The sequence below is a fragment of the Stegostoma tigrinum genome, chromosome 5, assembly GCF_030684315.1.
Source record: "Stegostoma tigrinum isolate sSteTig4 chromosome 5, sSteTig4.hap1, whole genome shotgun sequence".
NCBI lineage: Eukaryota > Metazoa > Chordata > Chondrichthyes > Orectolobiformes > Stegostomatidae > Stegostoma > Stegostoma tigrinum.
This window is the reverse complement of record NC_081358.1, coordinates 113,896,835-113,915,435: the sequence shown is the minus strand read 5'-3', so window position 1 is coordinate 113,915,435 and position 18,601 is coordinate 113,896,835. Positions and strand designations below refer to the sequence as shown.

The 18,601-nt window shown below is 43.3% G+C and overlaps 1 protein-coding gene across 4 annotated transcripts in view; it reads right to left on the bottom strand.

Annotated features, from left to right (window-relative positions):
• Window positions 1-5,178: 5,178 nt before the first annotated feature.
• LOC125451428 (protein THEMIS3-like) overlaps window positions 5,179-18,601 on the bottom strand; it is a 41,849-nt gene continuing 28,426 nt past the window's right edge. For 2 of the 4 annotated variants that reach the window (XM_048528489.2, XM_048528493.2), the window contains 3 exons: window positions 14,073-14,537; window positions 8,749-9,824; window positions 5,179-5,557 (listed from right to left, as the gene is read on the bottom strand). In XM_048528489.2, the coding sequence (XP_048384446.1) occupies window positions 5,483-5,557; window positions 8,749-9,824; window positions 14,073-14,537 (1,616 nt within the window). In that variant the 3' untranslated portion in view covers window positions 5,179-5,482. The remainder of the gene's footprint in view (window positions 5,558-8,748; window positions 9,825-14,072; window positions 14,538-18,601) is intronic. The other 2 variants (XM_048528490.2, XM_048528491.2) reach the window with 2 other exon arrangements.

Sequence of the window (18,601 nt, the reverse complement as noted above, 5' to 3'; positions counted from 1 at the left end):
TTTCGCCCATGCTAGATAGGCGTTTACATTGGTTGTCTTTATGGAGTATTTTTAATATACTTAAAGATCTCAAACTACTTCACAACAGGCCCCAAGCCACTTAAAAATGTACAATTTGACAGCCCAAGGCTAGGTCAAAGTATCTTAAAATTTGGAATGATAAAGAAGACAATTTGAATAGTGTAGATGTCTTAACCAGTTCTCTAGCATCCCATTCTTCTCTGTTTTTGTGGCATCCTCTACATCGGGGAAACCAAGCGGAGGCTTGGGGACCGCTTTGCAGAATACCTCCGCTCGGTTCGCAATAAACAACTGCATCTCCCAGCCGCGAACCATTTTAACTCCCCCTCCCATTCTTTGGATGACATGTCCATCCCGGGCCTCCTGCACTGCCACAATGATGCCACCCGAAGGTTGCAGGAACAGCAACTCATATTCCGCTTAGGAACCCTGCAGCCCAATGGTATCAATGTGGACTTCACAAGCTTCAAAATCTCCCCCTCCCCCCACTGCATCCCAAAACCAGCCCAGCCTGTCTCCGCCTCCCTAACCTGTTCTGCCTCTTACCCATCCCTTCCTCCCATGTCAAGCCGCACCTCCATATCCTACCTACTAACCTCATCCCACCTCCTTGACCTGTCCGTCTTCCCCAGATTGCCCTATCCCCTCCCTACCTCCCCTCCACCTATCTTCTTTTCTCTCCATCTTCGGTCAGCCTCCCCCCCCCTCCCTATTTATTCCAGGACCCTCTCCCCATCCCCCTCTCTGAAGGCGGCTCTAGGCCCGAAACGTCAGCTTTTGTGCTCTTCAGATGCTGCTTGGCCTGCTGTGTTCATCCAGCCCCACACTTTGTTATCTTGGATTCTCCAGCATCTGCAGTTCCCATTATCTCTGCCAGCAATAACATGGTTTATGGGTGGCAATCTAATGAATCATTCACAGCCACTTCTCTCAAACCAGGCAGGTGGCTCATGTTTTGCTTCGGGCTCTAGTATCATGATGACTCCTGTAAAAATACACTGCAATTCTCTTGCCATCAAATGGAAATTTTATTCACTTCTGTTTCATTCCTGCCAATGGCCGATTAAATGCGATGCAGATGAGCTTGAAAATTTCATGATTTAGCCGGATTTTGTGGGCAGGAAATTGGCTGTTGGAGAGTGTGGTGGGGGCATGGTGATGGTGGAAGGGAAGAATTTGAAGCTGCTGTTCCCACTCCTTCCCCAGTTGGATAAACTGTAGTAGACGCCCAACATCGGGTTCCTTAGTGGGGAAGGAGCAGCAATGATAGGCCAGAATGACATGAAAGTGGAGCATGGGGGCAGGGAGATGGATGTGATTGACAATAGAGCACGTGCTCAATCCTCCCGCGCTCTCGAGCATGTGGTAGTTGACGTTGTGCATGCGGTTGGGTGAGGGAAAGGGGTTGAGAAGCGGGATGGATCTAAAAGTTTCCGCAGGAGAGTGGCCGTCATTGTCTGTGGGCGAGAGTTGCTTCCAGGTGGCAAGATAAGGGAGAGCATTGGCCAAATCCCCACTTTCCATTTCTTCCAGAATCCACCCCTCTTCTCCCACTCCATTCCCCAATGGAAGGAAGAAATTCCCTTCCCCATTGGAACTCCTTTTACACCTGGCACGATTTTATGGTTATTCGTTCATTGGGCATGGGGGTGTGACTGATTGAACCAGCATTTTATTGCCCCTCCCTTGGTTGCTTTTGGAGGGGGTTGGGGTGAGCAGCCTTCTTCAACTGCTGCTGTCCATGCGCTGTGGGTTGCCCCACATTGCCGTCAGGGAGCGTTTCCAGGATTTTGACCCAGAACTCCTGGTGGTGTTCCCATCTGTCTGCTGTCCTTCTAAATGGAAGTGGTTTTATGTTTGGAAGATACTGTCCTAGGAGACGTGGAAAACTTTTGCACTGCACCTTGGACTTGTGGTAGCAATGCCAGAGGTCAGTTTGTGTTCCCAGCAGCGTCTGTGTGTTCAGCGCAGATTCATGGAGGTAGAAGCAGAGACGGGTTTCAGTGCAGTATGAGACCCAGTGGCAACAGCAGTGGCTGCATTGGCAAAGTGTGCCTAAAGTGGACTCAAAGTGTTGGTGCAATTGAGTTTGGGCTGGTGTTTTACCCATCGGCATCGGTGTTACTTGCATTGGTGAGGACCAAAGAGGGCACTGGTGGAGGTGAAACAGAAAGCAATGGTCAATAGATGTTTTTCTATGTTCTCCAGGGCTTGGTATTGGGACCCTTACTTTTCCTGATATTTGTTAATGATCTAGATCTTGGTATGCAAGACAACGATTTCAAATTTAGCAGAAAATACAAAACTTGGAAGTGTAAACTGTGAGGAGGACAGTATGGAACCCCAAAAGGACATTGACAAGTTGGTGGAGTGAGTGGATCGGTGAAAGATGAGATTCAATGCATGAAAAGTGTGAGGAGATGCCTCCTCTGATGCTGCCTGACTGACAAACTCTTTGTGTCACATTTACTGGAAAACTAAAATCCCTCAACAGTACAGAATTCTGAAATCGTTTTATGTTTAAGGAATACCTTGTATTTTTTATTCTTTCTACCAAAGTGACCAATTTAAATTTTTCTGAATCATACCTTATCAGCCAGATTCTTCCCCATTCACTTAAACAATCTAAATCTATGTACAATTTCTTTGTTTTCTTCACAACAAACTATCTTAATTATCATAGTGTCTTCTATGAATTTAGCCTCCATGCCTTTGCTTTCCCCCCTCTAAATCAGGAATATAAATTGTAAAAAGTTGAGGCGCCAGCAGAGAACGGTGTAGAATTCTATTCATAACATCTTGCCAATCAGACAAAGACCCATTTATGGATACCCTCTCCCTTCCGCCAGTGGACCAATCTTCCATCCATACTAATATTGTTATCTCTACACAGTGAGCTAGCAGTTTCAACAATAAACTTTGATGCAGTTCCTTATCAAATGACTTCTGGAAATCCAGGTAGACTGCACCTACAGATTCCCTTTTATTTACAGTAAATGGTACACCTCAAAAAAACCACAATAAATTGAGTAAGATTTCCCATTGACCAAATGGTGACTGTTGCTGATTACCTTGAATTTTTCCAACTGTGCAGCTAAAATCTCTTTAATGATTTTATTCCAACAACTTTCCCATAATCCTGCTCTGATTTCCCCATCAAGATAATTCGTTATATTTTCCTGTTTTCTCCCTCCTTACCTTCATATATTTGAGTTATATTTGCGACCTTCCAGTTTGATTGCAATGTTTCTAAGTTGAGGAAATTTTTAAAACTAAGCACCAAAGCAACCACTACTTCATTAACAACCTCTTTTAAGATCCCAGGATAAAATCTGTCTGGACTGGGAAACTAGTCAGCCTGCAGCTCCATCAGTTTGCTTGGTATTTCCCAGTTAAGATGGCAGCAGAGCAGGACACTCCAACCAGAGCTCATCCACACCACCGACTGTTCTTCTTTTGCTTCTCTGTTTCCTCCTCCTGGTACTGTTTTCTCTGCTGCTTTTTCCCTTTGACTCCTGGTGTCTGGTGACCTCCGATGAGCTCTGGCGAGGAGCGATGATCCCTGGCCTGCGACGATGATTCCTAGCCTCTGGCGATGCAGCAAACTCCTGTAGCAGTTTCCCGCGTAGTGTGGTGACCTTCTGGCCTCCTACAGCGGCCTCCCAGTGTGCCATGTTGCCTCCGCAGCATGAAGCCAGGGCCTTGTGCAGACCGGAAGCTAAGTGCCAGCGTGGTCCACTGTACTGAACATTTTTCTGTAATATTGGACATTTTATTTCTTTATTGTCTAAAATCTTGTAACAAAAGAAGGTGTGCATAAGTACTTCTGTATGTAAGTTCTCACTGTAATTGGTGACGAGTAAATGTTTCACTATACTCATTGAGCAGCTATGACAATAAAGGCTATTATGTTCTTTAATTATAGTTATAATTTTGCTAAATTCCTCTCCTTTCAATTCCTGATTTACAATTATGATTGGAATGTTTTTAGAAATCCTGTTTTGTTAAGATAGGACTAAAATGTTTGTTTATTCAAACCATCTTTTCCTTATTATAAGACTGAAACATAGGATCAGAAGTAGGCCATTCAGCTCATTGAGTCTGCTCCACCAATCAACGAGTAATCCTCAACTTCACTTTCCTGCCTGTTCCCATAACCCTTGTTTTTCTTACTGATTAAAAATATAATTCAGCCTTAAATATATTTAAAGAGCCGACCTATATAATCTACTGCAATCAAAAATTCCAAACATTCACTACTCTCAGAGAGGGAAACCCTCCCCATCTCTGTCTTAAAATGTTCCCTTCAAGCTATTTGACTGCTCTTTTGTGCACTTTGATCAATGTTGTTGCTGGTTCACAGTATTGACATCCAGAATGGATTATCAGAATGCCACCACTTCCTCTTAACTCACAGGACTTCCCCCTTAGCTCAGGGAAAACTCTTCTCGAAAAATGTGAAGGGTCCCGACCCGAAACATCAACTTTCCTTCTCCTCTTATGCTACCTGGCCTGTTGTGTTTCTCCAGCTCCACATTGTGTTATCTCTGGCTCCAGCATCTGCAGTTCTTACTATCTTTGAACCTTTTTATAGTTGCCTTCAATTCTTGCTAGTTTTTGACACTCAGTATCCTCAGTGAGCTTAGAAGCGGCTGCAACAGCTCATTTTCCCACTGTTTTGAATGCTGTATTGAGCGATCTACGCCGAGGCCCGTGCCTTCCTGATGGGGTTTAGGATCTCTGTTGTTACCTGACGCTTGTGAAGTGTGAAAGCTGCTTATCAGCCTAAGCTTGGATGTTGCCCAGATCTTGCTGTGTGCAGGGCATGCGATATTTCATCTGAGGAATTATGTATGTAGATGAACATTGTACAATCATGAATGCCCTTCTGTTGGAGGGAAGGTCATTGAGGAAGCAGCTGAAAATATATTGGGCCTAAAACCCTGCTGTGAGCTCCTCCTTTCCTGGAGCTTAGGTGCTGTTAAACAAATGGATTGTCTTATCTAGAAACAGGTGAATAAAATCATGTTTTGCTGCACACAAATGAATGAAAGCAACAAATCAAATTGTAAATAACTTACAAAACTCCCTTTCTGTCTGTTATCCCACAAAGATCAAAAGTGATTTGGTTTGTTTTATGGCTTATCATTTCAGAACTTCCAGGTACTTTGAATTTAATGTCATTGAAAAATATTACATACACAGTATTTAATTACTGATGTATTTAAACTAAGTATAAAGTCTGATATACATGTCAATCAATGTATTATAAAGTGTTCACATGCCAATTCTGTTGATGATCTTGTTTGAGGTGCCTGCTGAATTGTCAACCTGGAAGAGAAAATTGAATTGTCCCAATTTTTAACAGTCGGAAGAAACATACTACATATAATATTTTCTTTGAAAAGATGAGGAAATTTACATTAGTCCCATACTTGGCTTTTCTGAAACACCATCTCTTTCACACAGGCTCCATGAGATAAATGTTCTGCAATTTTCTACGGTTTTGTGAGTGTGTTTCTGACAGTTCGGTAGTCTAAAAGATAAATGGTACAAGTGTGCTTGTTAGCATGGCTAAGGATTGGTCAGAACATTCAGCTACATATTGATTTGTATCAGTTTATTTAAGCACCGCTTAAATATTAAAACGTTTATACACAGTGCTTAGCTATTCCCTAAGAGCTCATAAACGGCCCACTGTCACTTCTGCTTATGTACAGAATTAACTTTGCTACTGTGTCTAGAGCAATAAATAATGTTGCTCTGATGGACCTCCACTTTTTAAAACACTGCATTTGCTGACACTGCAGCTACAGAAGCTTGTTTTTTAGATTAGATTCCCTACAGTGTGGAAACAGGCCCTTCGGCCCAACAAGTCCACACCACCCATTGAAGCATCCCAGCCAGACCCATCCCCCTGTAACCCACACACCCCTGAACACTATGGATATTTTAGCCCAGCCGATCCACCCAGCCTGCACATCTTTGGACTGTGGGAGGAAACGGGAGCGCTCGGAGGAAACCCACACAGACACAGGGAGAATGTGCAAACTCCGCACAGACAGTTGCCTGAGGCTGGAATCGAACCCGGGTCCCTGACGCTGTGAGGCTGCAGTGCTAACCACTGAGCCACCGTGCCGCCCTAAGCTGTGCTCGTTGAACATGCAGCTCTGTGTCTGGGACGGGTGCCTGCATCAAACATTACTGTTCAGGTCGCCTCTTGATCTCTCTCCTACATCTATCTGCTTGCTGACTCTCTCACCACTCTGATTCTTACCTAGCTCACCATCCACCTGCCAACACTCTGCTGCCCCTCTTGGTGACCTTCTGACAGCACTGGTCTCCATGCTGCTGCTAAACCCCTTGGCCACCACTCTCTCCTGAGCCCTCACTCCCTCATTGAAATGCAGCGGCAGAAACAAGACACAAACGCAACAGGGCGTCAGGGAGGGAAGCAGTGAGGGAGCAGGATAGGAAGAGGGGAGCAATGCGCAAGGTAGGTAGTGAGGGGATGGGATTTGAGTAGTATGTGAGGTAGTTAATAGGTTGGCCCAAGTGGGAGACAGTGAGGATTTGGAATTGTGCCTGAGGTGGGAGGGAGTGTGGGTTTGGAAATGGATCTGACAGTGGGAGGGAGTGAGAGTTTGGAAATGTTTTGAGAGTTGTTGGGGGCTGGGGAAGTCAGTGTTTGGAAATATGTCTGAGAGTGGAGGCAGTGAGGACATGGAAGTGTGTGTGTGAGGTGGGAGGGAGTGAGGTTTGGAAGAGTGTCTAAGAGTGGGAGGGACTGAGTGGGAGGTGCGAGTGTTTAATGGACAACACAACAGTAACTGTGTAAGCAGCAGGGGACAGAGTGCCTGCCAATTTTCTGTTTCAGTTTGGTGATCAGGAGATACCATGTTTTAAAAAGGTTCATATCGGAACATTCCCCCAATGCACGATTAACATTTAGACAGCTGACAGATATTTGAAAGTTCCAGACTCCAGGTTCATGTGGCACGAGCTGTGCACCATCAGCTGTAAACAGGATGAGAAAAAGCTTAAAATTGACACAGAACCTCCTTTCTCAGCAGATTTTTAATGAATCTCATCTGACTTTCAGAAACTAACTAGACTCATGCGGGTCACACATAGATAAATGAAGTAGTCAGAAGCAATATTAGTGATACACAACAAAAAGTTAATAGGTCATTTGACATAAATTGTTTGAACATTCTTTCTAATGCTGACCTTGACCTAGATATTTGCCTGTGTTGCCAAGCTAGCCTTCTCTGGCATGAGTGATAAACTTGCTTAAAAAAATTCTACAATTAATAATCAGTGAGAGTCCTGCAGCAACATTATTTAAAGGGTTCATTCCTTTTATGTGGGTCGGTTGCTAGTTTGTCCTTGCATGTATAATTCCCCCCCCCCCTATTTTCTGTGTTGCGGAGGTGAATGCTGCCATCTGGCAACTCATCTGTGCTAGTGCTCGTCTGTATTTGTTCATACATGTCTGTAGAGTGGAACCTGTGAGTTTAGGCTGCAACAGGATGAGAAGCAGTGAAATGGAGAGGAGAGATGAAGAGAAGAGCAAGAGGCTAAAAGCCAGAGTGGGTGTTTAGGGAACATCTCTCTAATACAAATAAGGAAGGCTGGGGTGGAGTGGGTACAGATTGCAGCTGGAACAGAGTGCAAATCTGTGAGTTTGGTGAGTGAGAGGGTGAATCTACAGGGTTAATTTCTTTTTATAAAATCTAGTATTGCTTGCTATACTGCAACAGTAAGAAATGGAGGGAGAAGAGGCAGGGCTGGAAAGGCATTGACTACCTTGAGCTGCCAGAGCCTTCAGGAAAAAGATGATCCAAGAGCTATACAGGTGAACAATCTCTTTTATTGTCTAACTCTCGACAGTCCTGCAATCCTTCATATCATTGTTCAAGCTAGCACACTCTGATTGCCACCTCCAGACCAGTCACACTGATCTTGACCTCACCTCCTTGTAACTGTGAACACCAAATGCAGAAACACAAACTTCAGGGTTGGTTGAGTGAGGTGTCCAAAATTATGAGGGGCATGGACAGTTTGGGTAGAAAGCAGCTGCTCCCCTTTGTTAATGGCTGAAGTACAAGGGGGTATAATTTTAAAGTGACAGGCAGGAGGTTTAGAGGGAATTTGAGGTATAAAATGTTTCAACTAGAGGTGGTGGAGGTCTGGAATGCACTGCTGGGAGGAAAATAAGGCAGGAAACCTTACTTATGAGCACTTGAAATGTCATAGTGTTCGACCCTATGGGCCATGTACTTGAAAGTGGGACTAGTATAGATTAAGAGTTGCTTTAATCAGGGTAGACTCGATGAACTGAATGTTTATGCTGTATGATTCCACCAACTATCAGAATTTGATGGAACAGAAACAAGGCATGACCTCATGGCACACCCTGCCATCACAAATCTCTTCTAGTTTGAAATAAATTAATCTTCCTACATCAACTTCATTCTCATACTTCTTACATCATTATAAGTAAGAACAAAATCTGGAACTTTCAGTTATCCTCAAAACATTATTGACTAATTCTCCACTAGAGCATAGATACTGGAAGTCCCACCACACTCAAAAAATAACAGGTTCACTACCTCAAAGCATTTGAAGTACGTTTATCATACCTTATACCTAAAGATCTGAGTCATTGCTGGTGCAGTTTATGACACCACACCTAATGTAACTATAATTTTTTACAGTACCTACCTCATTGGGAAGGAGAAGAGTTGCTCCTGTCACTCTGGGTGGGAATGGACGGATTTGCATTTGATGATGTGATGGAATCCTACTCCTGAATTTGGGAGGTAGTGGAGGAGGTGCTGGACATACATCACAGCCTTTAAGCAACTTATAGTCCTCAGCTGATAAAGCTTCAACTGTTGCAGGTAATGGCAGATTGAAGACTTGCTCACCACAGGGAGGTAACTCTTGGCTCACCATGGTCACCATGACTTTCACCAGTTCAACAGGTATTTCAAAAGGTTCAGCTGAAGCCTGAGTCCGTTTAACAATGAGATATTTCATGTTGACCTCACCGTCGATCTGGAGCTCATTTATACCAAACAGAAGTCTGCTTGGAAGCGACTGGCCTTGACAAATCACTTTTACACAGCACGGGGGCTTGTGGTGGACAAGCAATTCATCAATGGTGAATACTTCTCTGTCTTTTAAAACTTCCAAGAATGATCCTACTGCATACATTGGGAGTGCGACTATATCACGAGTGGAGACGGTCTTGCATATTAAAACGGGTATGATTTGTGGTTGCATCCCAGCAAGTGTAGAAACATTTGCAGGCTTGACTGTGCGGAATCCATCTCCTGTTACAAATGAAGACAATCCTTCGAGATCTGCAATATAACTTTGTGTAGCAATAACTTCAATCATTCCACTCGCCTTCCTTGCAAGTTCCAAGTCATAAACTGTTTGGAATGTTCTCGGAATCCTCTGAAATAAAGCACTGTAGTTCTGTGGAATGAGGAAATGTTTTCTGGCTGGGTGTTGAGAAACTTCAGTGGCCAGGTATTTTTTCATCTCTACTCGTCCCAAGATTGTGAGGTACTGTCCAGCTTCAAGGTATGTGGAGTTACATTTGTCCTTCATGTTAAGGCGACAGCTTTTGCCCATGATGTCTGCAACTTGAACAGTCAGAGGAAACTTGTCATTTGCCATTGTGTAAATATCTTCCAGATAAGTGGTTCCAACAATAGGGTTCTTCACCATATCAGTGATATCGACTATTTCAAAATCCAGTTGTGCTGGGATCAGAGTTTCGACTTCTCCTGGCCAGGAAACACACTCAGATTACAAAAGAGAAACCGTAGAATTTTAATTCACGTTATTGACAACAAAGACTTGAAAATTGTTTGAAATACCAAGAAGTTTTAACAGGAAACAAAACAGAAATTGCTGGAAAAGCTCAGGAGGTCTGCTAGCATTTGTGAAAAAAAAGTTAATGTTTCAGATCAGGAAGGGTCCCTGGACCCGAAATGTTAACTATGCTTTTTCCTTCACAGATGCAGCCAGACCTGCTGAGCTTTTCCAGCAACTTCTGTTTTGTTTCCTGATTTACAGCATCCACAGTTCTTTCTTTTTTTATGAAATTTTAACAATCTGTTTGTAGATGCAGATTTGTCATGAAAAACTTTAATTTTCGGAACATAGAAACATGGCAAAAAGGAACAGGAGTGGGCCATTCAGCCCCTTGATCCTTTTCTGCTTTCAGTATGATCATGGCTGATCATTCAACTCTGCCTTGTTCCTGCTTTTTCCCCATCAACTGATCCGCCATTCCACCTAACTTTGTGTTGTCTGCAAACTTGGCACTATTACATTTAGTTCCGTTCACTAAATCATTAATAGATATTGTGAATCACTGAGGTTCAAGCTCTGACCGTTGCAGTATTCCATTAGTCACTGCCTGCCACCTGGACAAAGACCCATTTATTCCTGCTCTCTGTTCCTGTCTGTCAGCCAGTTCGCTATCCATGCCCCTAAACATCTGCACTTGAATTTTACACGATCGTCTGTTGTACTTGTTATAGTCAATTTGTATACCTCCTCCTTGGATCTAATAATGTCCTGAACTTTCATTGTTAGTGATGGTCAGACCACCTTTCTCGGTTTGTTACAACATTTGTTATTTAAAGAATATTTTGTGCTCATGGAACTGATGTTATTATTGGGGAATGCAACAGTTTTCTACTTTAGATACGAGAGTCTGTGACAAAGTATATTCAAATGAGGTACAACTCATTTCAGATAAAAATCATGCTCTTTCTGTTTATCCCCAGAGGTGAATGTGAGTCTCAATTCAGACCTCGGAAAGTGATTCAGTTGCATTTTTGTTTCTTGTGTCAGTGATCCCCATGTGTTTTCTGGTGAAGCTCTTAATTTTACACCAGTTTGTGCTAAGTTGGGAATAGTTTTCCCTGTGCCTTACAATCTTCATGAAGTGCCCACATTCATTGCCACCAGCTGGGGTTATGCCCGGTTTACCATCACTTCGTGGAAAATTTTGGACATGAAATTTAATTCTGGTATGGCAGGAATCTCGATTCCCCCACCAGTGTTTCAGAGGATGTAGCTGTGAGCGGAACAGCCTTTGGAGAGAGGGTAGCCACATACAAACACAGAAGACAAAAGTATTACAATCCAGAAGGAGGGCTTTCAGTCTATCCAGTCTGCACTGGCTGTTCAAATCAGCATCATGACTTTGTGCCATTCTCCTGCCTTTTCCCCATACCTCTACACACAGGTTCTACTCAAATATTCTTCCAATGCCCTCCAGTCATGCTTTCCATACTCCTAACTACTCTCTTCTGGATGGTCCTTCCTCCTAAGTTTGGATTGATGTTCTAGCCTCCATCTAGTGGTAATAGCCAGTCATTGCAGGTAGCCCAGTCCGGCTGCACTGGTTAACCACTGCCACCAGATGGAGCTAGATTGATTGATTGATTTGTCATGTGGCCCGAAATACAGTGAACAGCTTTGTTTACTAGGGGTACAGGCAGATCACAGCAAGCAAAGGATAACGAAGATTTGAAAATTGTTTGAAACATGCTTTAGCGGAGCTCCGTGAAGTTTTAACAATCTGTTTGTAGATGCAGATTTGTCGGGGCTCTCAGGGCAGTCGTTGCAGTGGTTATCAGTGTCACAGTACTGTTTAGTAGAGGTGAATAGTAGTTTTTAAATATTTTCTTCCATTTCTTTTATACTCAGTGATGCATTTTATTTTGAAAGTTATCCCAGGTAGAAATGCACTGTTTCAGAAGTACAGCATCTCAGTTTTTACTGTTTTTTGGCCAAGAAATAAAAATACGGAAACTGAGCAGGAGGAGGCCATTCAGCCCCTTGAGCATGCACTGTCACTCAATAGGATCATGGCTGATTCTCGATCTCAATGCCATATTCTAGCTTTCTCTCCACAACCCTTGTCCCAAAGAGCCCAACTTTGCCCTTAACACCAATTCCAACTCTACTTTCCTTTGAAGGTATTCACACTGCGTAGAAAGGTTTTCCAATGTCACTGTATGGCTTATTTCACCTTTCACCTCAAATTTATGGCCTTTAGTTCTGGATTCTCTCTGTCTAGATCCTTCATGATTTGGAATACTTCTAACAGTAGTCTTCTTAATCTTAAGAGTCATAGAGATGTGTAGTATGGAAAGACCCTTCTATCCAACTCATCCATGCCGACCAGATAGCCCAAATTATTCGACTCTCATTTGCCAGCATTTGGCCCATATCCGTTTAAACCCTTCCCTTTCATATACTCATCCAGATGCCCTTAAATGTTGTAATTGTGCCAGCCTCCAGTACTTCCTCTAGCAGTTCATTCCTGACATGCACCACCCTCTTTGTGAAAAAGTTGACTCTTAGGTTCCTTTTAAATCTTTCCCCTCTCACCTTAAACCAATGCCCTGTAGATTTGGAGTCCCCTGTCCTGGGGAAAAGACCTTGACTTTTCACTCTATCCATGCCCCTCAAGATTTTACAAATCTCTATAAGGTCACCCCTCAGCCTCAGACTTTCCACAGAAAATAGCCCCAGCCTATTCAGCTTCTTCCTACAGCTCAAACCCTCCAACCCCAGCAACATCATTGTAAACCTTTTGTGAATTCTTTCAAGTTTAACAACATCTTTCCTATAGGAAGGAGACGAGAATTGGACGCAGTATTCCAAAAGTGGCCCAACCAACATCCTGTACAGCTGCGGCATGACCTTCCAACGCTTATACTCAATGAACTGACCAATAAAGGCAAATGTACAAACATCTTTTTCATACCTTGTCTACCTGAGACTCCACGTTCAAGGAACTATGAACTTGCACTCCAAGATCACTTTGGTCGGCAACACGCCCCAGGACCTCACCATTAAGTGTATAAGCCCTGCATGATATGCCCTATCAAAACATAGCACCTCACATTTGTCTAGATTAAACTCCATCTGCCACTACTTGGCCCATCTGATCAGTGTCCCGTTGTTTTATGAGGTAACCCTAATCCACTACACCACCAATTTTAGTGTCATCTGTAAGTTTATGAACCATACCTCCCTTATACACCTCCAAATCATTTGTATAAACTACAATGGACAATGGACCCAACACCTATTCCTGCAGCACACCACTGGCCGCAGGACACCAGTGTGAAAAGCAACAACCCATCACCACCTTCTGTCTGAATGAATCTGCTCAGGAAAGCGATCTGGGGCAGGTAATACTTGAACTCAAACCTTCGGATTCATGATGCAGGTGAAGAAACAAGATGTAATGTTTAGCCCCTTGAGCCTGCCCTGCCATTCAGTAAGATTATGGCTGATCTGATTGTAACCTCAAATCCACATTCCCACCCACCTCTGGTAACCTTTCACCCACTTGCTTGAGAAAAATCTCACACTGTCTACCTTAAAAATACTCACAGAATCTGCTTCCACCTCTCTCCTTCAAGAGGACAGTTCCAAAAACCCACAGAGAAAGTTAATTCACCTCACTGTGTGTTTTAACAGTGTGAAAACTGATTTTTAAACAGTGACCCAAAGTTCTATCTTCTGCCACAAGAGGAGGAATCCTTTCCAAACCGGCCCTGTTAAGATCTCTCAGGATCTTTATCTATATCAATCAAGTCATTGTCTACTCTTTTAAATTCCATTGGATATAAACCTAACCTGTTCAACCTGCCCTGACAAGTTAACCCACCCATTAGCTGCATTAATCTTGCAAATCTTGTGTGAACTATCTCCAGAGCATTGCCATCATTCCTCAATCAAGGTGACCAACACTGTGCATAGTATTGAAGAAAACTTATTGCAGACATGCAAAGCAGCAAATAAATGCTCTGTGTTCTTCCAGAGTCACTCTCACCACATGCCTTAATTTGCAGAGATAATCAAGTACAATCAGACTAAAATGATGACTTTTGGCAAATTGGGAGTTCTTTTTATTAGTGTGATTGATAAGGCCCATTTCAGGTTTTAAGTTGATCGGAATATTTAGACTGCGCACAGAATGATGGCACACAGTCTCCTACCTGAGAGTATTGCTTTGATGCTATAGCTGGGTTGAAGGAGTAACTGGCCGCTGAAATTTTTTGGGAAGATGGAGAAATGTTCTTTGAATGCTGGGGCGCCTGTCACTGGCTTTACAATACGGCTGCGGCCCACCGCAATCTTCCATTTGAGTATTTGATCAAGTGTGTAGTAATTGTCATCGTGACACTCCTGGAACACCCCTCTGCAATTCATTGGCAGATGTACAACTGGATGTTTTTCCCTTTGAATGAGCTGACATTTCAGCATCTTCCCATGGACTCCTTCTTCCATTCCAAGTAATGCTAATTCTTCACCTTTCCCAAGAACGGTGCCATCGGCCAAAGAAATTTTCACCTTGTTTTGGAATCTTGGCTGTTCTTCCATCTTAGCCCCTATCTTCACGCAGTTTACAAGATTGCCCACAGTCTCATAGGTACCTGGATCTGGAATGAGCAGAAATTCCCCTGAAATGGAAAACAAAGCCTTTAAAGTAAACTAATGTTGTTTAAATTTACTTTAACGAGTTTCAGTGATTGTATTTCATCAAAGAGATAATATCTCATTTGTGCAAAGAAAGTAATGTTTTTAATAGTCGCACCGAAAAATAAGGTTTCACACTGAAAAGGCTAGTCCTGCTGTCTTGTGTCACCTACCAGTGTCATTAGCAAGGCCAGCGTTTACTCCCCAACCCTAGCTGTCCTGGGGAAAGTAGCTGATGAGCCTTCAGCTTGAATCTCTGCAAGTGTTCGTGGAGAGGGTGCTCCCTTTGTACCATTGGGACAGGAGTTTGATGAGATAACAAAGGGGTGGCTGTTTATTTTCCAATCAGAGTGTTGTGGGGCTTGAAGGGGGCCTTGTGTGTTTGGGAGGCGGTGATGACAGTAGATTAACAAGTTACTGCAGTGCAACCTGTGATCAACACCAACCAGTGCCAGCATGCAACTATGTTTAAGGTGGGAGACAGGAAGTCCATCAGGTAGACTGCTTTGTACTGGAAGCCTCTCGAGATGGCATTGGCAAATTAAGGTTTGTAGGAATCTTCTGGCCCAAAGGAAACCTCTGATCTGGCCCATACTTCCACCGAGAAGTGAGCACGGTAAATGAACAAAGCATGTTTTAAGTGCAAAATAACAAACTAAAATACACACCCAGTGAACACTCTGAATGCTGTAGTATTCAGGATTGTAGCCCCGAATGGTGGTACAGGATGAATCATTGCTGTTAAGAGGCCCAGACGTGTTCTTATAATGCAGGGTTTGAGCAGAGTTCATTCACTTCACTTCCTCCCAAATGCTTCCCTCTTGTGCAAGGATACCCTCTCTGCCTCATTTCTGAAACGACAGCCTTCCCGAAAGACTGCGAGATTAGGAGCAGAGCAGGAGCCATGTTAAGCTGGTGGGCAAGTCATTTTAAGCTCGTGAATATTATATATCAGCAGCAATGCCTGCCTCTGGTAGAGGACACGCTTGGGACTTGGACTGAGCCTACACGGCTCTAAAAATGCTTATGGCTCAAGTATAAGCAGTAAATAAAGGTTTGTGTTGAACTGTGTGAGGAAAAGTTGCCTCAGAATGAGCTCGCTACCCGGAGGCTTACCTTGCTTGGTCAGATTTTCCTGTCTGATGGCACGAACATTGAAAGCATTCAGCAGCAGAAGACAAATCCCGGGGGACTAGAGAGAATGGAGGGGAAAGCCAAAAGCAGCAAACCCCTTGCTGGTTTTAGTCAACTTCATGGATGGAAGGGAGTCTGAAAACTCTTCAGCCAGGGGTTAAATGTGTGGAAGGAGATCCACTGTGCAAGAACACCTAGTGTCCTAGCAGTCTAGGCTATAGAGCACAGCATGCAGAATGATTAGTTAGAGTGATGCTCAATGACTAACGCGGAAAGGAATGAACTTTCTCACTCCTGTAGAGCACGAGAGAAAGGTTGTAAGAATGTTCTCCCTCCCCACTTCTGTAGGTAATGTGAATAGTTAGTAAAGGTTGCTGTACAGTTGTATGAAGACAGACTCATTTTTCTTGTCATGATCACACTGCACCATACAGATACTATCAGGCTTGTCAGTAAATTTACCATGTACAGCTTACCTGCAGAAGGGGACTGTACACATGAAAGATCACAGAGTGTGACATTGGGCCAATGTGCATTCAGGGCTCTGCGCCAAGTCACTGCAGTTTTGACTTGCCATGTGGCGAACCAAATGTGTACTTTGTAATTTCAAACCTTTGATGTGTTCTTGAGTTAAAGTTATTTCTAAAAAGTCAAGGTAGCTGTTCTACAGCTTAGTTTCTCCATCTTCTTCATTACCTGACCTGAAAGTGCTGTTCCTTGCTGGGGTGTGCTGGTTGCTAGTAATGCATAGTCCCATCTCTGAGAAGCTGTTCTCTATATGTAGGTCTGTGGTGTGTATGTTGGCAAGCACTTTGTTACTGAAGTCAACCCTTGTCCTATCAAGACCTGGTGAAGACATCTGTACAGGTGCAACCTCCATTCGTTTCTACCCTGCCTCTGTAATATATTCACCAAAGCATTAGCTGTTGTCTTAGTTATGTTTATTAACGAAAAGAAGTTCACCTTACCAGAATAACTCTATATCTGCAATTTGTTCAGAACCATCAAAACATTACCATGCCGAAGCAAGTAATTTGGCCCATCCAAATGGTTATCTCATCCAGTGCATTTCTCCTATTTTATCTCCATAACTCTGCACATTCTTCCTTTTCATGATTTTGAAGACATAAATTGGATGTTCTTTCTCCATTCACCTCTCTGAGGAAAACAAATCCCAATTTCTCCAATCTGTCTTCATAATTGAAATTCTTCATCACTGAAATCATTCTCATAAACCCCTTCTGCACCCTCTCTAATGCACAAATAAGGACCAAACACCAGGCTGTGCTGGAGAAACCCAGCAGATCTGGCTGAGAGAAGGACCAAGTGACTGTTTTGAGTCCAGTGACCTGTCATCAGAACTAAATAAGAACATCGTTCAATTAAACAAGTCACGTGAAGCATGGTAACTCCATCAAACCCAATAATACAAAGAGCCTCTCGTCCCACATGAGATTCTGTCTGAGCCATAGTGTAATATTGCAACTGATACTTTCCATGAGCAAGGACATGATTACATTCTACTGACTGACTACTTCGCTACACTCCCTTTCGCAACGAAGATACCGATTGACACATTGACTCCCATATTCTTCCTATTTAATGAATTTCAGCCGATATTGCTTGGCAACAGCCAATATTACCTTGTCTCCTCAGTACCCTCAGTTTCATGGAACCATAGGGGCAGCACAGTGGCTTAGTGGTTAGCACTGCAGCCTCACAGCACCGGGGACCTGGGTTCAATTCTACCCCTTGGGCGACTGTCTGTGCGGAGTTTGCACATTCTCCCCGTGTCTGCGTGGGTTTCCTCAGGGTGCTCCAGTTTCCTCCCATGGTCCAAAGATGTGCAGGCTAGGTGGATTGGCCGTGCTAAATTGCTCATAGTGTTCAGGGATGTTAGATTAGGTGGGTTATACAGGGATGGGTCTGGGCGGGATGCTTCAAGGGTGGATGTGGACTTGTTGGGCCAAAGGTACTCTGTTTCCACACTATAGGGATTTTATGATACATTGTGAAGAAAATCTGATACAGTCAAAGGTAAAGTGACAGGCCAAGGTTTTCAAATAGGTACAGGTATGCCAAATCTGTGTGCTACCCCTCTAGGCAATTGTTCAGTCTCACCAGCAGCTGTCCTGGTTAGGAGATAGGTCCTTGCAGTTATTAACACTCACACCTTCAACACTCAACCGTATGCATCACAACATCTTGTTGGAAAGAGAGGCGAAGATGGCACAAGGGCACCATTGATGAACATGGAGAACACTATCCCACCTCAAACTAGGACAAAGCATAAGAGTTCAAGATTTTTGTACAAACCCATGTGTTCATGAAAAAAATGCTACGTTATTATGTCCAATCTAGGTTATATGACACAGGAAGGAACACTGTTCAAATCCACTGAAGAAATACGTGAAGTATCCAATCTATGAGCAATCAACCAGCTGTCACACAAGATGATGACTTGGATACCAAAATTATCAAACCAGATACCAATCACACATCTCCTCAGATGATAAACTTTCAGCCATGATGACGTACAGCAGACCGTAGAGTGAGGCTTAACCACCAAGACATGGTAACTGATTTTGGTTCTGATTTTAATTTATTATTGTCACATGTACCAAGATACTGTGAAAAGTGTTGTTTCGTGTGCAGTGCAGGCAAATTATAACTTATGTAATTACATCAGGGTAATAGAACAGAATGCAGAATGTAGTGTTACAGCTACAGAGAAGGTGCGGAGAAAGATCAACTCCAATACATAAGAAGGCTATTCAGCAGTCTGATAACGGAAGGGAAGAAGCTGTTCTTAAATCTGTTGGTATGTGTTTTCAAACTTTTGTAACTTCTGCCTGATGGAAGAGGTGAAAGAGAGGAGAATCAGGTCTTTGATTCTGTTTGCTGCTTTCCCAAG